This window comes from Mchenga conophoros, linkage group LG16 (assembly GCF_057382185.1).
Source record: "Mchenga conophoros isolate Kocher_MC1m ecotype Shallow Benthic linkage group LG16, M_conophoros_male_GT1.1, whole genome shotgun sequence".
Classification (NCBI taxonomy): domain Eukaryota; kingdom Metazoa; phylum Chordata; class Actinopteri; order Cichliformes; family Cichlidae; genus Mchenga; species Mchenga conophoros.
Genome location: NC_140541.1, coordinates 16,306,685 through 16,333,369, shown reverse-complemented (window position 1 = coordinate 16,333,369; position 26,685 = coordinate 16,306,685). Strand labels below are relative to the sequence as shown.

Genomic DNA, 26,685 nt, shown 5'->3' with positions numbered 1-26,685 from the left:
TTTGGAAGTTTGAAAGGTTGAAATTTTAAATCCGTTTTAACATCATACTGTACAGCATGTGCTCAAAGCTTAACTTGTTTGGCAATTCCACTGAAGACATCAGTGACCTATTCTAAAATGGCAATGGCATTGAGTGCAAATGCCAGAAATGACAGCATTTTCTGGTTCTTGAATAAAACTGTTATATATTTTAGTCACTGGGCTCTGGAGGCTACCCCAGCTGACACCGGCAAGACGCAGGATACACTCGTGACAGGTCGCCAGGTCATCAAAGGGCCAACGCATTCACACCCACGGCCAGTTCTCCAAATTAACTTAAAACACCTATATATTTAGACTGTGAGAGGACACCACCACCGTATAGCTCCTATCTATCCCTATCTATTTTCTGTCTGTGAACAGCATATTTAATCACAAGAGCCTTGATTTTTGTTAAAACACCATGCATTATAGACACCTAACTGTTTTAAAAAATGTAAAAACTTTTAGCTTTTATGCTTTTCAAATTTTATAGTGGAATATTACGTGGTTTATGCTGTGACTTACCCCATAATCGAACTTGCTAAGAACGGAGATAAATGACTGGTTATATTAAGAACTTAACTATAAATCTTTAAGTTGCCTTGTTCGAAGGTATCCTGTAAAAGTATGCAATTGAATGTAAAGGAAAGTAAAACAGTCTGCTTAGTCTTTTACCTCATAAATGCCCAACAAGTTTGGGCCTTTATTTAATAGAAGAATTGAATACTTGATAAAGCTAAGAATTTATAATAATTTACAAAATAGTTAACGTTTTAATGCCACACAAATACGGATAGATGTATTAATTACATTCACAGTCATCAATCTAAAAGTTTCATTTATGTAGCTTGTTCCACCAACAAGAACAAGAGGTCTGGTTTAAGTATAAAGTGACTATGAGGAAATCAACATTTATATGAGTAATACTGAAGACCACCAGAGACGTCATGGGAAAACACTGACTAAAACAGAAGAACAGAGACAGAGCATCAACATGAAAGGATGTCAGAAACTGGAGCTGCAACAGCACAATGGCCAGTGTCAAATATTGACACGAAACAGTAGAAAACACATACAGCAGCAGCTTCTTGGTTTGTATTACACGCCATGGCCTCGGTCATTGAATAATCTTTAACACCATATGTGCCTGCATAGAAAAAAGTCCTCATTATAATGAGTGGAAACTGTGGAAAAAACAGTCATTCCGATGCCAAACCTAAAGAAATTCTGTCTGCCGGATCGATGGCTCATCGACAGCCTCCGCACACGTCCTGCCAAGCTTTTCGATCAGAAAAAAGAGCTAAACATTTTTGTTTCCATTGGTCGGGTTACAGCAAGAGAAAATGAAACAACTGGAGTCAACCAGCAAGATTCCAAGCTCATCTATAAAACACCGCAGGATGCCACGCAGCTCATCTCTAAATGTCAATGAGGTCGTCGCCGCTCTCGTCGCTCTCGACGGTCAGCTGACGGGTCCACCACTTCTTCACCTCTGACCCTGAAGAAGCCTCGTCGTTGACGGGGTTCATCTTGCAAACAATAGACTTGACACTCGTGCGACCTGAGAATGAAAGACATTCACACCCTGAGTCTTGTGATGTCTGCATGTAATTTATGATGTTATATTACCAATTCCACCACAAATGGACATTCACTGCGTGCCGCTGTAAGCGAGAGTGTGTCAAGATGAGGTGATGTCTTTTTTAAAACATTGAAGCTCATAAACAGACTGCCTGGATTTTCCCACGGCAGAGAGAAACTTGAGCAAAAAACTTTTCACTTTTACAGAACGCCCTCTAAAGAAATGTTGCCTCTTACAGTACGCAGACAGCACACTACAGCAGACACACCTGCAGGCAGCCGCCACTGTCCCAGCTTCCTCTGTGGTCTCCCCAGGTCCGAGGAGTCCTGCCTGTACCCTCCTCTGTCTGACAACGTGGGGCTCCGAAGCTGCTGGAGGCCACTCATCTAAACAAAGAGGAGAGATCCTTTGTTTCACCAATGCAAGCGCACACCCGCAGATTATATTATGTGCTTGCTATAAATCACGCTGTGAGCATGTGTTGGCTGTGTATGGAGTGGTGGTATAGATGCGGGGCTTTACCTCAGGCTGTGAGGGGTTGTCTGGGTTGTTAGCATTGTGGTCTTCACTTGGCACTGTGGTCTCTATGCTGGGAGGGTTGAGGAACCGGTTCAGCTCCTGCTGCTGGCTCTCTCTCAGGCTGTGAATGATGCTACACGACTGCTGCTGCTTCTGTGAACGCACGCATACATTCGTGGTCAGTGTCGTGCATGTTTACAATACTGCGGATACTGCAGGGGAACAAAACACAAAGCATGACTATGTGTTTTCTGTTAAGACACTAACCGCCCGGATGCGTTTGAGGCATTTCTTGAGCCACATGCGTATGGTCTGCTTGGCAACCTCTTCCTCAATGGTGTACTCCAGCTGTTCCCTTGCCAACAGCTCCTCCAGCTGGAGAGACTTTCTTATGTCCACTGAGCGGTATGACAACATGCTGCACGATTACACACATACACAAACAACAAACCACACACACACACACACACACACACACACACACACACACACACACACACACATGCAAAAACATACAGAAAAGAGAGATATTTAGTTATAGGTTTGGTAGAATTAAAAGTGGTGAATGTGATGTCACCTGATTAAAAATTTCTGATATTTAAAAAATGACATCATTTGCGTCTCTCTACATTGCCAACTGTTTATACTGGAAACATGAGAAGCACTTAAAAGAGGTTTTTATCCCCTGATTCAGGTTTAAACAATGTGACTCATTACTTTGATATGAATTTTAGGTTACTGTTTAACACTTCCATACTGACCGTATTCTATGCCTTTAAAGCAGGGCCCAGAATTCCCTGATAAATGTCTACAACACATTTTGAACTACAGATTAATTTAGAATGTAATAAGAGCCCGTCTGACATTAAAAGATGTACGATCAATCCTTAATTAATGCTTCAGAGAGAAGGGAGAGTGTCCCATATAAGACCTAAGATCACTAACCTTTATAATAATCAATATTCATTAAATATTAACTAACACTTAAGGAACAAAACTTGTTTTTTGCAAACTAGTCAGTGGATTCAAAGCAGTGGCAAAAAAGCATATGTGTGGATTTGAACATGTTTAAATATGACCCCCAAACTCCTCTTCTGATCTCTGCTTTAGTCTCAGTTTAATCTCAATAGGCTCAGAAGAAATGGACTCTAATTTCTTACATTGTGGGCACCAGTGTTTGCAGGTGCAAAGCACCAACAGACAGGTACATACCTGTAAAGTGCTTGTATTTATAAAGTGCTTTTCCAGTCTTACTCACCACTCAAGCAGCTTCTAAACTGCAAGCAACACTTAAGATATAAAGTTTATGATATGCATCACACAACAAAACATTAAACAAAAGCTTCTTGAATGTTTTCTAGACATTGTGAGACAGGTACATTTACTAAAGAAAAAAACTATTTCTAAATTATCCCAGGCCACTAGCAATGGAAGGTATTTATTTCAGGGTTAATCTTCTGCATCTATGTGTGATCTCAGTCACCTGAGCACATCGTGAAAGGTCACATCTCCTCCGCTGTGAAGTCGCTCCATCTCATAGCACATGTGTTTAAACAGCAACTTGTCTTTGTCCAGGTCCACCTCCAGCCTGCCTCTAAGCAGACGAAGCAGAAACTTCACCCTGGATGTGGGGATTACACCCTGGAGAGAGATGGTCACACAGTTCACGGGGTAAATTAAGAAATTATGCAACGAACTTTAAAAGCCTGAAATCCTGGGATTTAGGTGTATTTCAAAAGCTGTAAAATATCAACTGCATTTAGATTTTTTTACTCACAAAGTAACTAAGATTGTTTCTAAAGTTCTTCAACAACCTAAATCATATTTTATGAACCTTTGATTTTCATAGCAAAGGAACTATGAAGGTCCCAAACAGAAAGTGACCTGATATCTCAGCGACTGGGGACGACATTCTAAGCAAACATATTTGGCCACTAGTGTGTTCCAATAAGCTGGAAAAAAAGTATTTTGCTTCATAACAGTCAATGTGCCACCAACTATGGTTTTATCATGGCCAGAGATGTTGCCATGGTAACTGTGCCCACTCTCCTCTTGCTAATTTCTCACCTCCCGTTTGTCATCCACCATGTTCCAGATGATCTGAAAGTGCCTCAGGTCATTATAGCTCAGCAGCTGGTCCTCCTCAGTGGAGTAGAACAGAGAGAAGTTCTCCACAATGATGGCTGCAGACACAAAAAGAGATATTAATACACACACGCAGAAATATTCAATAATACCAGTTCCTCTATCTATGAGTTTTCATTGTGACATGTATTTCAATAGGGGAATCTTCAAATTCTCATTCAACTTACTCATTTTTCAGCTCTAACTACTTCCACATTCATTGACCTAGAGCCACCAATCAAACTTTAAAACGTTATACTTTTTCTTCAGTTCCAGTTTAAGTTTCATGCTATTTTTTATGCTAAGATTAATCTTAAAAACTTCTTTCAACTGCTGCTGTGTGCACAGTGTTTGCTCTGCAGCCTTCATTTTACTCTCAAAACGTGGCCATCGTTGTTCTCTTTCCAACAGTGTGTCTTTCAATGCTCAGAGAAGTAAACTTTTTGAACTGTGTGAATCCAAGTAGAGGGATAACCTTCTAACCGACCCATATAAATACACTGTATTTTTAGTCAGGAGTTTGTCTCAACAGTAGGAAAGACCCCACTTGTTAAATCGCTCCTGTCATTCAGATGTTTTCTGACTCTAACTTTTCTTTTGTCATTAGTCAGCTTTTTCTAATTTACATTTTAACCTCCTAGGACCTGGCGTCCACATATGTGGACATCACAAAATACTCAATTTTGCTCAACATGGGCCTGATTTCTACTTACGAGGACATTGTACTGCTACTGTTCTATCAAAATTTTAAACAAATATCCTCATATGTGGCTCTTATTTTTCTTTAAAAAAAAAAAAAGGTAAAAAAAAAATCTGGTAATTCTTTGTTTTTACATTAATTGGGCCTCAATATGCCCAAATATCAAGGAGAAATTAAAAATGCATGTCGTGGAAGAGTTCGGGTCTTAGGAGGTTAAACATGTTCACCTACTTTTCAACTTCATCTGTGTGAACGTCGGCTTTTAGCAGTTCTGAACTTTTGTTTTCAGGTGAAAATTTCTGTATTTTTAATCTCATTCAACATTTTTAACTTAAATTCAGCATTTATGTCATTTCAGCTTAAAACATTCAGCTATCAGCATTCGCACTGCAGTTTCTTCAGAAAATACATTTTCTAGTTTATATTGATATCATTATCCTTTTGCCTAAACTAAACTGTACTAACCCTAATCAAATCATAAAATATAACAAGTTACCTAGTTTTTGGACCCGACATTAAAGGTGAGTCAATAAGATGACATTACAAGGTTATAAATAACAAAAAATTGACTGACCTACAAGAAGGTTGAGCATGATGTAGGCTATAATGACATAGAAAGAGCAGAAGTATATGAGTGCTCCAGCATAGTTGCCACAGTCCGTCTCCCAGTAGCGATGTTTATCTGGGGTGCAAAATGGTGGTTGCACCTGGGGAGGGGGAAAAAAATTGCATCAACCAACAGATATTAAAACAAACATCAAATATTCTAAGAAACCATGTTAAACATGTTTTCTTATTTACTTATATGGCTAATATTAACAGTGTCCACTGGTCCTCTTTTTTGTTTTTTTAATAAAGTGGTTTAAGAAGAACGGCAACATTGAGATCAGCGGGGTATGGCCAAATAATAGAAATATAAAGAAGTAACCACAATATTATGCTGTGAGCACTAAAGACAACAATCAAATCCTCCTACTGCACTGAAATGGCCCCAGAAACCACTTCACATTTGTCTATGGGGAAGTGCACTGTACCCGCAGCCCATCTTACCATGCAGTCATGCATGATTTTATTCCAATCTTCTCCTGTGACAATACGGAAGAGAACAGTGATAGCCTTGCCTGCTGTGGAGAAGTTGGCATGCCTGCGATTGAAGGAGATAGACACACTGACACAACTGTGTAAAGAACTCCTTTACTGTACCCGCTGCTTACATCCTGTATTGTTTATTGAAAAAAATAGTAATAATAATAATAATGATAATGATAAGATACCTTTATTAGTCCCACGAGTGGGAAATTTCATAATAAAGATCGGAAAAGCAATGATTACCGGTTTATGTTCTCTCCGTATTTGACGGTTCCGAAGAGAACAACTCCAGCAAATGCATAGCAGAGAAGAAGGAGAAACATCCCCACGATGATGAAGAAGCTCTTGTACATGCTGACGACTACAGTGAGCAGCAGCATCTTTAGTGTCACCTTTAAGATCGTACACAAAGGTGAAAAAGCAGAATTTTATTCCTACACTAGAAAATCTATTTGGATAAAGTACTTTATCTTATTTGTTGACTAATGTACTCACATGTTTCCCACATATTGTGAAGAACCTGAAGACAATCACACATGTGCCCATCATGTAGGTGTACGCATTCTGGAGTAGAAAATTGTACAGTAATTTTAGCTGTAGTGAAAAAAAATCAATAATACTGACTGAATTTGAATTTGTTTAACAGATTTTTCTAACCAGTAAGGAAAAGTGCAGAACAATCCAGATGACACCGAGCGATGTAACCAGGAGGTCATACCGATTTCGTCGACTCTGCCAGTAACCAGCGGGGGACATGGCTATCAGCTTCATTGTCACCTATAAAACAACAGCAGCAGTAAAGTAAATAAAGCCACTCAGGTACATTACAAATACCCCAGCCATCCCCCCCAAAACAGGCTCACCTCCAGGACGAATATGAAGGTAAAAACTACAGACATAGTGGCAAGGGGAAATGTTACACCGTCATCACCTACATTCCACTGAGGAAAAACACAAAAAGACCGACGTCAGTTCATACATATAAAATTGGGTTCACATCTGCGATAATTAAAAAGCCAGCTGAGAGTGTAAACTGAACAAAGACAATTAGAAGCACTCTCAGGTAATACGGCGTCATATACTGTTAAATGAGGTGTTACCTTGACTGAGAGGAGGACAGATTGTGCCAGTACCAGCACAGCAATGCCCCGTTTGAAGAAGGGATGCTGAGTAATGTCGTACATCTTGGCCCGGAAACCTCCGTTCTCTGTCAAGCACAAAAGAAGGCAAAAAAATTCAGTGAAACCTAAACAACGATTTTGGAGAATTGTGGCATTTTTGATCATCAGTGATCAGTTATAAATGTCTGAAAAGGCTCTTGTATTGAATAACCCGGGTGATTTAACTTTCAGTAGTAACCCCTACTGTCCAACAGATGGCACTCATAGACTGTTCGATTATTATTACCTGGCCAATGAGACTTTAGTGCAGCATATTTATTCAAGTAGATAAAGGGAAAAACATGCCAACATGCTTAAGTTTTTGTGAATTTGGCAAGTTTTTTGGACAGGCTGTCTCAAACGGCAGCTTCTGCACTTCATGAACCAAAATGTTGATCCTCTTAAGCATATTTAGAAAACCTTTCTAATCTTATCAAATCTAAGTTATCTAAGGCAGAATACATTCATAGTCTGAATGCAGTGTCTTTGCGACTTTTATTCTATGAGCCTTTCAGATCACTTTGGCCAACTCCTCTTTGCAGAATTGTTTAATTCAGACACACTGGAGGGTTTTTGAGCATGAACGGCCTGTTAAAGGTCATGCCAAACATCTCAATCAGACGATCTTTGATTGGGTCACTCCAAAAACTTCATTTTGTTTTGTCTTTTTTTGAGTCATTAAGAGATCGTCCTCCTGCATTACCCAATGTGTGCTTGAACTTCAGGGTATGAACTGATGGCCGGACATTCTCCTACAGGATCTTCTGTTAGAGAGCAAAATTCATGATTTCATCAATGACAGCATCATGAGGCAGCAAGGAAGCCCCACCAGCATGTTTCACTGACTGTTCTTTGAAATGCTGTTCATTTTACACCAGACGTAACGGGACTACAACCTTCCAAAAAGTCCCACTTTTTTCTCGTCAGTCGACAGAATATTCGAGTTGGATTGTTCCACTGAGGCCATTCTTGCCCACTCTCTTCCTTTTTGATGAAACATGCACTGTGACTTTAACTGAGGCAGGTAAGGCCTGCAGTTCTTCAGATGTTGTTCTGGGTTATTTTGCGACCTCCTGGATGAGTCGTTGATGGACTCTTAGAGTAATTTGATAGGTTAATCCTGGGAACGCTCACCACTGTTCCAAGTTTCCTCCATTTGTGGATAATGGCTCTCATCGTGGTTCACTGGAGTCCCAAAGCCTTAGAAATGGCTTTGTAACTCTTCCCAGACTGATAAACGTCAATGCCTTTGTTTCTCAGCTGTTTCTTTAGTGGCATGACGTGTTGTGTTGTGTTTGTGAGACACTTTTAACCTACTTAAGCATCATATTTCAAAAATATAATGTTCCTAAATATTATATAGTGGTTTCTTTTGCCCACTTTCAAGGATCATTTAATATCAAATGAAAAAACAAGGAAAATCAAACAATGAAATCTGCAGGTTGTGAGTCTATATACTATATGACTGCTGGCCACAAAGAGTGTTTGTAAGTACTTTGGATGTGACTGTGTGAGCACAGACCAGCTCAGTGTTTTAATGAACCACGGGTAGTGAGTGAGTGAGTGGTGCCTGCACTGAAGACCTTTGGATGAGGATCAAAGTCAGGTTGATGGTGCTGGAATAAGCGGCGGTGATGACTAAAACTTAAGCGATTGATTTTCTGTTAGCTCTCAGCCTCAACTGTACTAACAGACAATTTCCCACACTGCCTCTGAGGCACTTCTACTGTTCTCATGACTCTAATCACTAAAGGGAGAGCAGCCGCATGATTTTACTTTGTAATAAAGCTGGCAGTTTTCTTCAACTCAGGTAGGAAAATCAGATAAAGTCTGAACAAATATTTCCACTTGCAGGCAGCAAAAGAAAGCAATGACATGTAATTCAGTGACAGAGTTCCAGTGCTGTTGCGGGTCACATATGAATAACACTGTCATACTGAGCCACTTAATGCCGTCTTATATGTGCGATGTGCTAGTTAGTTAGTTTTTTTTTCAACTGTAATGTTTGACTATTTTAACCTTTTTTTAACTGCTGTACTAAAAGAGTTTACCAAAACTGTGATTGGGGGAGACATTGCATAAACGTTATAAATTGATTTGCCTGTCATTGAGTGAAAAAACTATTTGATCCCCAAAACGTGACTTGTTATGGCAGAGTAGTAAGCCGTTACTTGTAGTTGGTTACCAGGTTTTGCACACAGTCACTGGGGGATGTTGCAAAAAAAGTATATTTAAAAAAATGTTCCTATTTCTTGGTTCTCTTATTGCTGCCTGCAGCTGTGTTTTGCAAACCATTGGTGAAATGTATTATGTTATTTTATTATGTACACTCAAACCTGGGCGAGGGGGTAGGTGTAGAGGTTGGGCTATTTTCAATCGACTCTTCAGATCCTCCCATCTTCTCTGGTCCACTGTTAGCAGAGCAGTACCCTGTTGAGATGAGACACAATCTTAACTCCTCGTGGTTGTAAGCCTAGAGGCCTAGAAGGAGTACCACATAACTGCACCATCACCAGGTTTAATTTGTGTTGCACTATTCTATCTGATGCCAAACAACAGGGAAACACGCCTCACAAAAATCTAAAACAAGATGGATTTTAATTGGTCAGTTTTGTTTAACTAGTGGTCAGAGTGACACCATAATGCCCCACATACCACACAGTATGGTGGTAGGCAATAAAAGGCAAGAAGGTGTATCTACTATAATGTATACGCAGTACGGCTCTTACCTTGTTCTCATTGAAGTTTGCAATGACAACACCCACAAACAGAGTGAGTCCAATCATACATCCCAGAAACACAAAGACATGAATGTAGATGCCATGGATCTGCAGACACAAAGAGTTAGAAAATGTGTAGAGCAGCTGACGCACTGCAGGCATAAAATGAGAAAATTCATTGTTATATGAAATGTTAAGGATCAGTACCGGTCCAACACGGTGAATAATGACATCTCGGACCTCCACCCACCCTTTTAGTGAGAGCACTTCAAACAGAGCCAGCATGGCATTTCCCACATTGTCAAAATTAAAATTTCGTGGATTGGCCCTAGAAGAGGTCATAATGTGTGCATTAATGACTGGCTGTGCAAAAACAAATGCACACACAAGCAGAAAAACAAGTCTTACCAGACCCGTGGTACCCAGAAACCTGGTTTCTTTTCTCCAGGCTTCAGTTTCAGGTTCAGATTTCTGGAAACACTGACGTTTATTCGGAATATCCCGTGACAATCCTCCTGTGACAGGCCACAAAGTTTAACAGCAAAACACAGAAAGGAACAATAATCAGAACATTTAATGAAATGGAAGAAAAGGGCTATTTTTGGATTCATGATTTATGAAAATAATATACCCAAAGACTTTCACAATAATGAAGTCTAGTGCATTACAGTAGACTTAAATAAAAAGCACTTGCATTTAACTTAAATAAGAAATACTTTTCTAGATATAGTCAATTATCTTGGAACAACTGTTTATAAAATAAAAGGTTTTGTTCTAGCACAAGCTGAAAAAAGCGTGAGGACTGTTGTTAAGAAAATAGGATAAAAGGAAACACTGGTTTATTGATTTGACTGGGGAGGCCCCTTCTACTTATTCAGCCTGTAGTTCTCTGCAGGAAGTGTAGAACAGTGGGTCAGTGAGGAGTTTCTTGCTGTACCCGTTTAAGAACACTGGGGTCGTTGCACTTGGCAAGCTTTCCGGCGAACAGTTGAACTCCAAAGCTTGCGAACACCAGCATCAGCGTGAGGAGCAGAATGGAAACCTGCAGAAAAATCAATCAGGAATTTAAGACACAAGTTGAACATAATCCAAGTATGAGAGCAGTGGATGTAGAAACCTCAGCCAGGAAAATCAATCAGACAGAGTAAAAATCAATAACTACAGCACATTTTTTGTAACTATAACATTGTAACACAACTATAACTATATTCAGTTTCCAGAAAAGCTGGTACATGCTGTCCGTTTAGAAAAAAGTTGCGCTCAGTTTGTAATAAAATTGGTTAATATACATAATGGGGTATAAGAAGAAGCCACTGTGAGCACTAATGCAAGTTAAGCCATCACTAAGTCACTGATCAGATGAATTAAAAAAAAAAAGAAATGTGAAATTTGGGCATTAATTATTTAACACTCTTTTAAAAAAAAATTACTAAACACTCCGCCTGCAGTCTCAGTTGGCAGATATGAAACAAAAAAGTACAATAGGGAATACCTCAAACTTTTGAGTAGCTAAAATAAGCATGGATGGGAAAATATTTTGCTTTCTAAATTTCAATTAATAGAATAGAATAAACCTTTATTATCCCATGGATGAGAAATTTCAGTTAAGTTGGTCAACTTAACTGAAACGACGTCAAAATCCTTCTTGATGTTGACGTCATCAAGTTCAAACTGTTTATTATTTACAGACTGGTACAAAAAATGTTTCTGTTCGACATGCTGTGCATTATGATCTTTAAAGCACTGTATTGTGTCTTTATTTCCTTTATTGCATTTACTGTATTTTATACAGCTTCCCATTTGTTTTCTGAAATTCCTGAGCAGTGTCACTTTATTTTATAAGCAGTGTGGCGGTCAGGTTGAAGGTAAGGTATCAAGTTTAAGGTAAGAAAAGTTCATTTTGATTTAAACAAATATTTGAACCCTATTTAAATAGTTCTCCTGCAAAAATAGTAAGTCCTGTAAGAGAAGACTGAGTTATATTAATCGAAATTCACGAGAAGGTTTTTTTTTGTTTCCCTCATTAATAAAAAACAATAATCTGCCGCTACTGTAGATAAAATAATCTATTTGTCTTGTTATCTGGTATATTAAAAAAAAAAGTCACACACTCTGCCACACACAGGTGGAAAATGCAAACAGGTGCTAACCAGAAAAATCTCCTTGAATCCTTTGAGAACCTCCCGCACCACCTTCCTCATCTGGGGTACCAGCTTGAAGATCCTGAGCGGACGCAGGCAGCGCAGCATCATCAGCAGCTGAGCCCCAGACTCAGGAGGAACGTCAGGAGGTAGCCAGCACAGAAAGATCAGACTCACCTACAGCGAACACAGCAAAGCAAGCATGAATAGCATCCTACTGATTTTACAGCAACGTGATTCATATTTTAGTTTCCAACAACAACACTGAAACTATCCATTCTCTTTTCATTTCTCTCAGTACTAAACATTGGACAAACCTGATCTACTGAACCCAAACCAAAGACTCTCCAACTTTGAAGCCTGAATAACATTCAGCATAAAATATTTCTTCTATTGACCACTTCTATTTCACATCAAAACTGCAGCTTTCAAAAAAAATCATGATAGTAAGGCACTAAAACTGGATACAGTTTTTGATTCATATGGTTACTGCGTAACTCTAAGTAAGGCAACATTTGCAGCAACAACAAATCTGTGAGGTGGTTGTCAGATGTAAAATTTTCTGGAAAGTCATATGAATGTTAAAAGGTCCAAAATACTCCTATAATAGTTAATAGCAAACAAAAATGCATAATATCTTTGCATTTGGTCTATGTACCCTCACTCGACTAAATGGAAAAACACGATGAAGCAATATTTATATTAGATTTCTCACGAGATAGATAAAGATGTCCATGACGCCTCCAAAGTCTCTGATGACAGCTGTCGGGGTGAAGAACAGACCGTCGGCCATGATCTTCAGGTTGAGCTCAATGCTCATGAAGATCACAAATACATACTCCCCAATCTGAAACAGACGCCACTGGTTTAGTGCATTTATCCCTGCGCTTGACTGTTCATGAACCATCAGTCATCTTTTTAATACCTGAAGGGTGGGGGCGTGCATAACCCTGGTGAAGGGGGATTCGAACATCATGGAGATGCAAGAGCAGATGGTCACAACAATCATAACCCAGTCCAGATAGGTGACTAAGCCCAGAAGATCACTGCAGGGAAACGCACATCAGATTTCACGCAAAGAAAAAGTAGGTTTGGTATACAGTAAGTAGGCCAAGAGAGCAATTTGGTTTGCTAGCCAGAAAAACACTAATACAATATAAAAAAAGATAGGTACGGCAAGACAAAGAGAGAACAAGGATGAGTGGGGAAAGGTATCAGAAAGTGAGAGTGAATAAATCTTAGTGTGTGTGTGTCTATGTGCACGTGTGAGCAGGCCGATCTGTTTTACAGCAAGATGTCCCCAGGCACCAACGGTATCTGATACAAAGGACTGCTCTGCTTCTCACTTCAGTAATCAGTTTCTCTGCTCGGCTGAATTACTATCAGGCTGCATAATGGGTGAAATATATTTCACAGCTCTTCACTTCACAATTTTCATTCCTTACCACAGTTTGGGGAAGCACAACAGACAAATAATAAGCCACAGAATTAATGAGTATTCCACTGTTGCACAATGAACAGATCGATGGAGAGTCAGGCAATCAATAATTCATCACACTTACTACAGCTGGTGGTATTTGGTGTTCTTCACTGCTCCAGTTATTGGATCAGTTTTTGATCTACATATGAAGTCATAGAAAAACAAAAAACACACACACAAAAAACATACAGACAGACAGAAAACACAAGGTTCAAAACATTTTCTTACTACAAAGATTCATATAAACACTGTATGTGTGTGTGTCTGTTAGTTTAGATTTAAGACCAGTCTTACGCATTGAAGCGAGCTCGAACAATCATCCTGCAGAAGTTCCTGAAACGGTGCTCACGCCCCACGATAAAAAGAGGCTTATCGAAGTAAGGATGGTTCTCCCTCAGCTCCTCCTCCTGAACCTTCCTGCTCAGCCACACAAGCAAAGACGTGGAGAAAATACCAGTGACTTCATATCAATCACGTCAGAGAATAAACCATTGTTTAGCCATACTTAACTGAGTTACTTTTTGGTGAAGAACTTGATTTAACGTAATTATAATATTGTGTGTGAAAACCTTTTCATTTCAGCTTGTTCTTTCTTTTCTTGGATCATCTTGATCTCGCTATCCTCTCTCTGGGCATTACGATAACGCACTGTGCTGGAATGCTGGGGAAAGAAAAAAATAGACAATATATATGACTCATTTTTTTATTACAGAAATTCCCTGTCATCTTCTTACACTTCTTGCATATACTGAGATATATTTTTAAGGACCATAGAACCAGAAGCGCTTTATCTGGCAACAAACAAGCCTAGTGCAAAGTATGTGCTGGGATGTGACTTTGTACTGACATCCTGAGTGAGAGTCTCCAGCGATTTCCCTCGGCTGATCCTCTGACTAGTAGAACCATGTCGCAGAGATCTGCAGACGCAAAAAGCAGACCATAAGATACAAGGTCTCGACAGTAAAGCACAAGTGTCTAAGTTTCTGTCTGTGCATCAAAGTGTACGTCAGACCTGCGCTCTTGCCGCACGTGATGCTGGACACTGAGTATGGAGCGTTCTTTGGCAGGCTGGCCTTCAAAAGATCCACTTTGTATCCGCTGTGTTGTGCAAGCGCTTGGAAACACAGACACAATACAGTTTGCAATACCAATAAAACTATATACTGCCTTGCTACCTCTTGTTATCAAGTACCAATTTTTTATAAAGACATGTAGATGCTCTAAACATGGTCCTTCACCAGAGTCACTAGTTCATGATTCCAGACGGTGCTGTTTATCCAGTGAATGAGGGTACAGTTAATTGAAGCTAATCAGCTTGCAGTGAAGAGGAAGAAACTCAAAGGACAGGAAATTGGCAGCTATTACTGACAGTGGGGGGCATAATATTAGAGAAGTAACTGAATTGGCACATTAATAAAAAATTTCATATTAAATAATGCTCAGTACAGACAAACACTGACACCACAGTGCTGCCAATAAATACACTTTTGCCTTTTTAAGAGTATTTTCCCCTTCTTTAGTTACTCATTCATAACTGCCTTGCAAGCACCTAAGAATCGCCGTGTTGTTGTAGCATATCGTGATATCAAAATATCATAAGTTGCACTAGAATTCCCACCCCTAGTGTGACAAGATAGTTAGCTCTTGTCCATCTTTTAGTGTAACAAGTCATCTCTGGCTTTTGTCAGTCTGGAACCATAAGAGGACTGTAGTAACCCAGTCTACCATTGTGAAACTGGTTTGAATCATTCCATTAGTCAGTGTTTGTGTGTGTGTGTGAGTGAGAGAGAGACTCTGATCATTACTGTCTGTTCTGACTAACAGCAGAGCCATGTACCAGAACAGAGCTAATGACATTGTGGCACCAGCAACGTGTGTACTTTAATCATTTATGGAGACTCTGAGCGATTGCTTGTTTACTGGCAATAAGCACGCATGAATTCCTGCGTATGCTGGACTGCGCGTGTGTTTGACTATGCTGGTATGTGAGCCTAATTGTGTGCTTGTGTGGAGGATGGCTGGCCAGACAGATCGTGTTATGACTACTGATAAGCTGTCTATCTTTCAGACTGACAGAATATTGGAATGGAAGGGGAGGGGGGACGGATTGGACACGGTGCCGGCAAGCTAATCTGCACTTAGTGCCAGCTCTGCCATGCTGAACAGCAAATTATCCATTTACTTCATCGCAACAGTAAATGAGTCTGAAGTGGGCCTGTGTGTGCGTCTGAGTGTGTGTGTGTGCCGAATAAAACAAAACAAAACAAAAAACAGAGAGAAGCATTAACAATACAAGAGTGCTGCTGTGGCACAGCTACACCTAATATGTACACACATTATTAGTTTCACCCACGCAGAGCCCACGATGCATTTTTATGACTATGGATAATGCATTGTAAACACATTTAACTCAAGTCTTTAAGGAAGGTATAAAACTGAAAGTGTATGAATTACTGTAAAAAAGCAAAAACATGCAAATAACTGATTGCCTAAAAGCAGGGAGTAGATGGTCAAAAGATGTCTGTACGCGCAGGTTAAATTTAGAACAGAGGCGGATGAAACGTGAACATGTTACAGAAATATAAGTTACATTATAGTTTATTGCAGCATATTAATATCCTCATTTCACTGTGATGCGCGAGCTGGCGTACGATACGTGTATTAATCAAATTTAGCACAGTTTGTCACAATTACTCAGGTGTAGTCGTGTCTTACCGTAGGATTTTATTGATTGTAGTTTCTTTCTCCAGGAGGTTACGAGCTCGGATGCTAAATATTGACCTTCGAAGCTAAGAAAGCACGGTCAGTTAAAAAAAAAAAAAAACCTACACAGCTGTAAATATTAGGTACAACGTGGCAATCTGCTTCATTTTGCTGTATATTTACAGTCACAGAGACAAAGAAAGGAATAGCATGTAAGCGAGCAGGCAAAGAAGTCTGTGAAAGCACCTTTTGGTCAATATATTTGTTGTCTTCAATTGCTGAGCGTTTGGAGTGGTCACAAGAGGAGGATGAAGCGGAGGGGAGACGCCGGAACAGACAGCTGGTATCCTGTTGCTGACGATCGATGAACTGCTTCATAAAACTCTCCCTAAAGTACACGACAAACAGCACGCACAGAAATATCATGAATTTTAATGTACGGTGTCCCCCTAAAGAAATCCATATTCAGAAGTAGACGATCACAAATTTATAAAGCTTATCTTAGACGCATAATTACATCAGTGCAAATTCAGCTGCAGTGGAAGCTCTTAGTGCAGCAACCCAGCAGATGGGCTGCAGAGGGAGATTTCTTTAGGGTGAAGGACTCGGCCCTGCACTACTCGGCAACTAAACAATAAAGCTAAATTATGAGCCGGACTTTGCATCAAATATAGTTCAGTTTTACCGCTAAAGGCTGCAGAACATAAAAAGTCTGTTTTGCAAATGACCAACTAGCTGCTTTAAACTAGGAGCAGGAATGAAAACGTTACTTTTTACTTTGTTTGCATAATGTCTGGAAACTACTGGTGGAATTCAAAAGCTTCACATCTTTGGTGGTCTCTGTTAAAACCCACACTCATAAACCCACACTGAGAATTACTACTTAACATAACATTGTCCCTATATTTAATCTAGCTCACTTTAAATGTCTGTGTATCTTTTTAGCTCTGGTGGATATCGTTCTTCATTTTCTCTTCATGACAAAAAATAGCCCAAATTATGTAAAGTTTTTGTGTTTAAGGTGTGTGTTTGTGTGTTTACCTGATCCTGGGCACAGTGAAATCAGATGGAAGCTTGGAAATTTTCACCATCTGAGGTCTGTTGGGGAACTTTTCAAAGATCCTGAGTCGTAGAGGGAGCTTCTCTTTGGTGTCAGCATTGGCTTCGCTTTGCTTGAGCTAACAGAGGGAGGATGAGAGGCAGTTTAAGCACAGAACAGAACTGCAGGGCACTCTTAAAGAATGCAGTCGGCCTTGACAGCATGAGAAGAGAGGGATTTAAGTTAGAAACCAAGGAGGGGGGAAACGGGAACGGTTAGACTGAGTTCGGGTTGTATGAAGGTTTTTGATCTTGAGATCTGCAGGTTTTCATTGCTATTCATAAGCAGAAGGTGTGAGGTTATGTGTGGGATATCCAGAGGTAACGGCTTTGAGGGTGCAGCTTTATATTTCTGCCAGATGATGGCAGCAACACACTTACCTACAACACTCACAACACATACAGTACAGACAACCACGTTTAGGATGAGATCCCACTTACTTTTCAGAAAAGAAGGGAGAAGGCAACAGAAGATAAAAAAAAAAAGAAAGATTACTCTGGAGGGGTTAATGGAGAAAAGAAACAATAATGACAGAATAATGTGCATGTGTGCGGGCTTAAGCAATGCAGCGCAGACTGGTGAAATCAAATAATGACAAAGGGACTAAAACCAATTATTTCCATTAATTACATATTGGGGGGGCTGACTGAAATTCTCTTGCAGGTATTCTCTGTATGGGTGCATGGAGATAATCCCTGATGCATTGCAGATTAGGCCTACGAGGGGAACTGGAGCTTATCATTCGAAGAAGGTAACTGCTGTGAAATATATTGACTGGGCTCTGTGAATATTTCTCTGTCAGTCGTGGCGTTGTGTGACTGTCTGTCTGCTGATAAAAACGTCCCTGCGTTCTGTTCCCCGTATAGGTATTTCTGTCAGCAGCTGTCTGACTGTGAGCGACCAAATGACTGGAACAGCCTCTCGGATCTGAGGGATAACAGCCAGAGAACAGAGAAACCTGAGAAAGGAAGGGATGGAAATCTGCCTATCCACTTCCTCTTTTTGTTTTTAGCAGACTAAAATGTTGGAGCTTCTCCTTTACCCTGAGTGGGTGTGTGGCATACTGTGAAGATGGAATTATGCACCAGCGTTCTCTTGCCTAGGCTTTCTGTCTATACTGACTCCCAAGATAGACACAGGGCAGAAAGAGAGACTGAGACTAAAAAAAGGTAAAAGAGACAAGCCAACAGATGGAAGCCGGCAAAAATAACGACACAAAACTTAATTGATGATTTAAAAAAAAAAGACAAATGGATTTCAAGATGTAAAACAAGTCATTATTTAAAAGAACTGCGTGCTGTGTTTGCTGCAAGAGCACAGAATAGGAAAAAAAATGTTTTGAGCACAATCGTGAGCTTATTTTCAGTTCTTTTACTGAAACTTGAAACACACACACACGCACACACACACACACATCATTAATATGGACCTCCTGGCTCCCAAGGGTACTAATCAATTGGGCCAACTCAGTGAGATGTGCACCTTCAACAAACCCCTACACCCTTATCTGCTACAACAATGCAACAAAGCAAAGATTTCCCTCTATCCTTTACAGAACTTGTTCTTTTCTATCAAACTCAAAGTCTCAGTGTTTCTTTATATAAGATCATCCTTACAAGTTCCTTCTTCTCACTTACAAATCCCTTAAAGCCCGGGTCCCTCAGTACCTGTGTGACCTGCTCCACCCATACACAAAGTCTCAGATGCTAAGATCCCCAGCCATGGGACAGAGCCTTCAGTGTGGCAGCTCCCACCCTCTGGAACTTTCTCCCAAAAGAGCTTTGCAATGCCCCGTCAATGGAGTCCTTCAAGAAACTCATCAAAAGTCATCTCTACAACTAAGCCTTCAACCTCTAGCCTTTTGTTTTTTGTATATTTATATATTTGTTTAAATATTTATACTCTTTTATAAATCATCCTTGGGTTTCTTGAAAGATATTAAAAAAAAAGTTAGCATTAAATTTCACGATCTCAGTTTCAGGTTCAGATTCCATTTATTCCTTCCCTCACTGACCTCTAATTTTTTCATCCTCTTGTAAGAAAAAAACCCCCCCAAAAAACCAAAAACCTTCACTGTCGTGTGAGCTAGACACACTTATTCATACTCACATGCATCGAATTTACATTTAAATTTATCAATGGAACGTTGATCAGAGTCCACTGTGCCACAGATTGCTGTTTGGGGTGGCGAGTGTAGTGCAATGCATAGTTTCCTCGACTTCTAACACTGTGGAAATCTTCTCTGTGAAAGCTTCGCCTGTATGTGTAGTTACACTCATAAGCTGCCATAGATCACCAACTAATGCTAACGCAGCAGGTCTTCTGTCTGTAAAATCAATAAAGTAAACAAGAATGAGGAAGAAGAGATTGCTTTCACACAAAATCTATTCTCTGCAGATTTACTGATTTTATGTGTTCCTGAAAATGAAAGTGCCTCTTTGTCAGGTTTTCACCGTACTGTAATAATGTATCAATACTGTTGCTATCAAGGCAAAGATTTAAAAAAGAAGAAAAGAACCCTGGCCAAACTGGTACAATCAAGTATTATGAACATATCTAGTACTTAGTTTAAGGCTTTACAAGCTTTAAGGCACTAGAATAAATAGTTTTGTTTTAAACATTGATCAAATTATTACTGTGACTGCAATAAACAAACGTATGACTGCACTGAGATTTATCCCCAGCTCTGCATTGTTATCCAGTTTGCAGCTCTTTGTTTTGTTTTACTTTAACATCTCACAACTTTACACTCCCATATGGAAAAGATATATATAAATCTTATAAAGTTTTTATCTGTCTTGTATGAAACTTGTATGAAAAGCATACAGGAGTGAAAGCACATATAAGATCCCTTGAAAAATTATATAATGAAACTTGTATGTTTTATATACTTACTAAAAAAATATATGAAAGTAATGAGAAAGTGGCCACTTTCATGAGTAAATCATGTATGTTTTTACTATTTCTTTTCCATATGGACTTGGTTAAGTCTCACGCTCTGATCGAACAAGGACTCTTCAAAGCAACAACACATGACATTAGCTAACTGCACCGTGCACAGTGAACGTGTTGGAGCAACAGTGAAAGGGATAAATATTTTCCTGAACACTAAAACAGCATTATAAGTGACAGCTTGCATTCACTGCCCTTTGTGCTTTGTTATATACGCCTTAAGGAATAAGCACTAAAAGTACGTGTGTGCACGTGACAAATGTGGGATATTTATATTCCACTTGTATGTCTATGTGCACATATGCACGTGGGAAAAAAAGGAATTTCTTTTTGTGTCATAGTTAACGGCTGATAAATCAAAACTACTGCTTTCCCTGCCACTGATGAGATTTAATGCATGGCGCAGTTACAATGGAGCCAAGACTAATGTGCTTTGCCTTGAGACCCATTCAGGTGACCTGCCACTGCTTCCCCCTTCATTCAAGCCAATTTCAGGCTCCGCTGAGCTAGGGAACTTTCCATCTGGGATTTCCACAGCTCTCTTGACCATGGCTGAGAGGGGTGAAAAAAACTAATACTGACCATTAGCATTAAGCATTAAACCCAATTCAGTCATAGCCGTAGTTCAGGGAGAGCATGAAGAAGTCAGGATTGAAATAGCCAGAGCCAGAGAGTATTGAAGATTGAGAGAATTCAGAGGGAAAAATCAACTGCTTTTCTTTCTTTGCTGGTAGAAAGAAGCAAAGCCCTGTATAAAGATGAAGTTCACCTTGTTATCCAATAGTAATACTTTTATCCATCTGCAGGTGAACACCCCAACTTTTCATGATAGCTTCATTTTACAGCTGCAAGAACAGCTCCATTCGGATAAAAATCCCATTTAGCAGAAGGACAAATGGATCTGTGAATTAGAAGAATGACTCAAGCAGGTTAGTGTCTACAGTATTAATATTCGCAGTGGACAATCCTTCTGAACTCTCAGTCCTGTAAAGCGAATCTAGCTCACGCAAACACCGATAATATTTGCGAGTGGCCAAACAATGAGGAACTCATGAACAGCCGCCTACCAAACTGCGGCCCACTCACATCCGTCAAATGCCTGTGGGAGTGCATAAAATCATCTGCATTTTACCATTCAGCCTGCCTTTCACCAGCCCCACCAGACAACAGCTGTGTACGCGTGAGGATGTGTGCGTGCGTGACCCCAGACGGCACATTTTCGTAATAATAACACAGCTTTACTTGCTGTGCAATCCATCATTCGGCACATCTGCAGTGTGTGTCGCTCTCTTTTTATGAATTTGTGCCAGCTCAACAATTTTAGCCATGATATATGCCAATATTAAAATGCTGAAAAATTCAAAAACACGCACGGTCATTGTAATTGGAAACAACCTATTTGCATTCCACATTCCTCAAAGTCTTCCCCAGGCCTGTGAGCCTAAAGCTGCAATACCCAGTGGAAGGAGATCAGAGAGCGAGTAAGCAGGGTCACCCTCTTTCTTCACATTAGTTGGGTAATGAGGCATACTGCGGAGTTGCTGTAAAGCCACACAGCCCATAAACCTCTAATAGCTACCCCTGATACTCAAAACAACTGCAGGTGCCATTGTCTGAAAGTCCAAAACTGTATCACGTTCAGCTATGTTGCTTTGGGCTTAAAAAAGATTAATGGGTTAAGGGGGTATGTTGAACCTAATTTTTGTTTTGTATCCCCATGCTTGCCTTTCTTGGTCTCACGTAGCCTCTTGTTTTTTCCCCTATTATAGTCTTTCCTTTTTAGATCCAAAAGTATGAAAATACTGTCAGATATTCTGTATGCCTACATGTTGGAAACTCTTGCCATGAATGTGCGACGACAGCCCAAAGCAAACATAATAAACATGAAAAAAAAAATCACTTAAAATTACATTTCGATAAAGACTTCTTTCTTTTAAAAAAAATGTGCATGTGCCTGTGTTTTATTGTGTGTGCTGATGCTAGTTTCAGAAAATGACAGAGGCACAAGGCCGGGAGTGTTTTTAATAGAAAACTGAAAGTGACATTGAAAAGATAAGAAAACATTGTTTTGGGATTCTCTAAGGGGATATGCTCTTTTCTTCTCCGCTCCCTCTGTTTTCCTCGCCTTTCTCCCCCTCTGCTAGATCCCCAAATAAGTCCTTGGTCCATTAAATCAAGAAGATTGAGGACAGGCTTTTACTTTAATTCATAAATAATGAAATCTCTAGTGGGAGGTAATAAAACAATAAAACTTTTCAACGCTTCTGGTTAAACGAAATTCTTCTGAAAAAAAAGATTTTTAATGTTAAACATTTAACAAAATATGGAGGTTCCAGCACAGATATAAGAGAAGACAGAACTGACATGTCCAAACAAGCTACATCATATTCACACAAATGTAGAGTAGCCTTTGTTTTTTCTCAGAATTTATATAAAGACATGTTAAAGTAATTAAAGGATCACTATTGCAACAATGATACAGCATGCTCCTGTCACCGTTGTACAATAGTAATTAATCATTCTCTACCTCATTCATACCCAACTGTTATGTCACAACATCAGATTTTCAAGACACACTTATTGTGGGAAAAGCGACAATGATATTATTACAATATCAATAATGCTGCTGGTCAAGTTCCCTTATAAATTTATCTTTTATTGCAAATGAGTTAATGCTCACATAGTACACTTACATGTCTTGTGACAGGTAAAGGCACTGGAAAAAAAAGCTTATATTCTGTTCTATATAGTGCAAATGTTGCTCTTTAAGGAATTCTGATCAACAGCTGCACTATATGGGATATACCTGCAGCTGTTTAAAATAAGCTTGCCAACACTGATGGACAAAAAGACAATCTCAATGCCTTTACCTGTCCTCTGCCCTTTCCACATAAAACTATAAAATAATTTAAAAGCCAGAGAGAAAGTGTCAAAGAACAGAAGGAAAAGACTGCATAGGATTCAAATGTCAGTTTGTTTGTATTTGTTAACCGACTGCAAATTGTAAGGCAGCATAGCTTTCAGCTTTTCTGACTTTCTTCTTGTCCCCTTTAAGTATTTTGCAAATATGTTCCTCATGACTCATCTACCAGGCCTGAGGACCTGTTTGGTTGCTAGAATATTCAGCTTCACCCAAACAAACAGATATGCAAAAATCAGTGTGTGTGTGCAATAAGAAACTGATTTTTCACTACTGACAATTCATACCTTGCACAAATAAAAAATGCATTATTATCATCATCATTGCCTTTAGGGGTAAACACCTTTCTCTATCTTCGGGCACTCTATAAACATCCCCCTTCCCTTTCAAGCTCCTAGCCTCTGGTCCTGCACTGTTCTGCGAGTAGGAACAGTTTGTTGGATGAAGACAGGCCATCAGTCTCTCTCACCACATAGCCCACCAAACTATGGCAGCATAGATGAAGGTAGCACAATAGCAGGCAGCAACAACATGCAACCTCCTCCTTTTGAAAAGGTTTCACTCACAATTTAGATATGCATACCGCCTGTGGTTTTATGAGCACTGTTAACAAAATTACTAAACCTTAATCGATTATTATGATGATTAACTTATTAATACAAAAAAAGAGTAACATAAGAGAGTAAAAACATTTCCCTCCTCTATAATTCTTGTCTTGCATGCATGACTTCACCTTGTTCTCACTCCTGGTCAGTCACTTGATCAAAGATTGGGATTTGAATGGTGATTTGACTGAGGACGTTTGACAGGTGGAGGTGCCGCCAACGTTGTGATTAGTGGACAGCTTGCCCCACCACCTGAGTCACAGTCACCCTGTGAGGGAGTTTCCTATTAGTTGTGTATTAAAGCACACCTAGGGGGCTGTGAATGAGTGTGTGCGCCTAGTGTGTGTGTGGCAGGGATCTCCTTCCTCCTTTCATTTCTGTCTAGTCATCTCCTGTCCCGGTCCTCCTTTCATTATGCATTTCCATCTAATTTCATCTCAAGCAATAAATACACAATCCTAATCAACATTGATGAGTGGAGGATGAACATCTGTGTATGTGTGTGTTCAAGAACCAATAAGACTTTCCTGTTACTTTTGTACTCATGATGCTTGAGTGTGGAGGAATAAGCCAGTTTGTTAATCAGCTGCAGTCCTGCTTACTGTCATGTCTGTGATTATCCATGATCCCTCTTTATATGTGCATACAGTGCATGCATAGTTGAATGTGCCTGTGTGCATACAAGCATAACTATACTCCTGCTTCCAGGCTCTCTGATTACAATGCACTGATTCACGACTGTTAAACCTGCCAAAACCTCATGCATCATTAAACCAATCAGATAACACAGCATAGAAAGTTTGATCCCCTTGATCACAGTGCCTTTATACTCCTGCTCACGTTTCCCTTACACTCAGTAAAAGAATAAAGACAAATAAGGGGGGGGGGGGGGGGGGGGGGGGGCGTCATCTTGGATCTTCAGAAAATATGTGTTTAAGAGGCTATAGAACTGTTCTAAAGAGGATACTGCTGACCTAATATGCCTGACAGGAAAATTTATTTCCAAGTTGGACCAGTCAAACATTAAGCTGACTAAATAACATTATAAATACCTGCAGGAAATGGTTCAAGAAAAGAATGTAACCTGCCAGTGTTCCCCAGAGCAAATAATCAGAAGAACTGTGAACTACTGTGCATGGATCTTAATAAGACATCTTATTTAACTGATTTGAATCCATCAACCCATCTGTTTTCTTAACCACAGGAGGGCTGAAGCCCGTCCCAGCTGTCACAGGACGCCAGCACATGACAGGGGTAAAAAAGAGACAGAGAACCATGTTTACTCACACCAAAATACCCAACAATTATGTCTTTGGACTGGGAGAAAACCACAGTTCCCAGTGGAAAACCACACAGTTACAAAGAGATCATGCAAACTCCTAGTTGTTCTCAACTGAACCTGGAACCTTCTTGCTGTGAGGTAACAGCATTAACCACTACACACCAGTGCACTAAATCAAACGAAATAAATTAGACCAGTATATGTTCATTAGGAGTCATTTATCATGTTAATGTCAGAGAGGAGTATATAACAAGACTATGATGGATTTCACGTAGAAAACATTCTGCAAACTGGTCTGCTGACTTAGCATCTGAGGACACCGGTCATTTTTTCAGGGCTTCTGCTGTATCCCTTGGATTCTGAGCTGAGACGTCCAGTTCCATCCGCTGATTTTTCACAAGTGCAGATAAATAAAAAGCTAGCTTGCTAGGTTAGCTAACCTAGCTTGCCAGTAGACAAAAACTGATGGTTTTCTGATTTAAACTTCACTCTTATCTTCATGCAAACAAAGCCAGTTCAAATGTGTCTACTCAATAGAGCTAAGATTACAGCAGACTACAAACAGAAAGCTTTTGACACCAAAATCTTGACCTGTGTGGACATCAGGTTTAAAGAGATTACATAGTACATAACACTGGCAGTGGCATAACACACACGGGGGGGAAATCTGCATAACTGAACTGTGACTCTTCCAAAGGCTTGACACCAAATCAGAGATACGCATACATAAAGCTACTGCTAGCCCACTAGCCCATCTTTCTGCCTGCAACCACACTGGTCCTGACATTTTTCATGGGTGGAAGCTAAACACAATGGAGGTTAAGGGGAGCTGACATGTTTGACAGGTTTTACAACTGATATTTCTGAAACACAAAGAGCGTGACCAGAGCCGTGAAAGACAAACAATGTCACCAACCACCTTCGAAAGCATAATTTTCCCCTCAGTAATTTAAAACTCATTGTTCAACATTACGGTAAAAGCACTGCTCGCATTGAGCTAATAATACCACTAATTACGCACTGTATGCAGTGTTCCCTGTACTGTGGGTCTTTCTACCTAAAGCAGAGACTCAGCATACACACTGATATAAAAATATGAAAATTCATATAATATACAAGGTAACATTCTACGATTTGTATGAAGTCACTCTTTGAATAGTTTATTCTGCTTCAATTTGTTGTTCCATTATTTCCAATTAATTTGAACACAGCATCTGTCACTGTGCTCAGCCAACTGTGAAGAAGAAAGGATTAAAAATGTCTCAGGGAGGACAACATGCACACACATGGCTTTGGTGTCGCATTCTTACTCTAAATATTAATTGATATCCAGTCTGTAATCACAATACTTTTAGTAACAAAACAATTTTTGAGCTGAAAAGAAACAAAAAAAAAATTTCTTTTTTTTTTAAAGTGCTTGTCATGAATACAACTCACACCTGTGATAAATAGTGAGTCAAATAGTCAGTCAAGTCATTCATCAAGAACCAGGCAAAAATTACCCATCACATACACCGTGATTGGTTTCTCATCCCTCATGACCTACATGTGTATTTCTTAGATATGCTGGACCTGTTGTTGGGCCTTT

At 39.7% G+C, this 26,685-nt stretch overlaps 1 protein-coding gene across 3 annotated transcripts in view; it reads right to left on the bottom strand.

Annotated features, from left to right (window-relative positions):
* Positions 1-690: 690 nt before the first annotated feature.
* The window catches only part of nalcn (sodium leak channel, non-selective), a 71,105-nt gene continuing 45,110 nt past the window's right edge, over positions 691-26,685 (bottom strand). For all 3 annotated transcript variants that reach the window (XM_085248538.1, XM_085248540.1, XM_085248539.1), the window contains 29 exons: positions 17,281-17,417; positions 16,486-16,627; positions 16,252-16,325; positions 14,549-14,650; positions 14,384-14,453; positions 14,106-14,197; positions 13,831-13,953; positions 13,619-13,675; positions 12,982-13,102; positions 12,772-12,903; positions 12,066-12,233; positions 10,853-10,957; positions 10,324-10,430; positions 10,123-10,243; positions 9,925-10,023; positions 9,532-9,625; positions 7,136-7,242; positions 6,899-6,976; positions 6,693-6,812; positions 6,531-6,599; positions 6,279-6,427; positions 5,997-6,090; positions 5,521-5,653; positions 4,190-4,305; positions 3,606-3,763; positions 2,390-2,540; positions 2,126-2,275; positions 1,872-1,989; positions 691-1,582 (listed from right to left, as the gene is read on the bottom strand). In XM_085248538.1, coding sequence (XP_085104664.1) covers positions 1,440-1,582; positions 1,872-1,989; positions 2,126-2,275; positions 2,390-2,540; positions 3,606-3,763; positions 4,190-4,305; positions 5,521-5,653; positions 5,997-6,090; positions 6,279-6,427; positions 6,531-6,599; positions 6,693-6,812; positions 6,899-6,976; positions 7,136-7,242; positions 9,532-9,625; positions 9,925-10,023; positions 10,123-10,243; positions 10,324-10,430; positions 10,853-10,957; positions 12,066-12,233; positions 12,772-12,903; positions 12,982-13,102; positions 13,619-13,675; positions 13,831-13,953; positions 14,106-14,197; positions 14,384-14,453; positions 14,549-14,650; positions 16,252-16,325; positions 16,486-16,627; positions 17,281-17,417 — 3,330 coding nt within the window. In that variant the 3' untranslated portion in view covers positions 691-1,439. The remainder of the gene's footprint in view (positions 1,583-1,871; positions 1,990-2,125; positions 2,276-2,389; positions 2,541-3,605; positions 3,764-4,189; positions 4,306-5,520; positions 5,654-5,996; positions 6,091-6,278; positions 6,428-6,530; positions 6,600-6,692; positions 6,813-6,898; positions 6,977-7,135; positions 7,243-9,531; positions 9,626-9,924; positions 10,024-10,122; positions 10,244-10,323; positions 10,431-10,852; positions 10,958-12,065; positions 12,234-12,771; positions 12,904-12,981; positions 13,103-13,618; positions 13,676-13,830; positions 13,954-14,105; positions 14,198-14,383; positions 14,454-14,548; positions 14,651-16,251; positions 16,326-16,485; positions 16,628-17,280; positions 17,418-26,685) is intronic.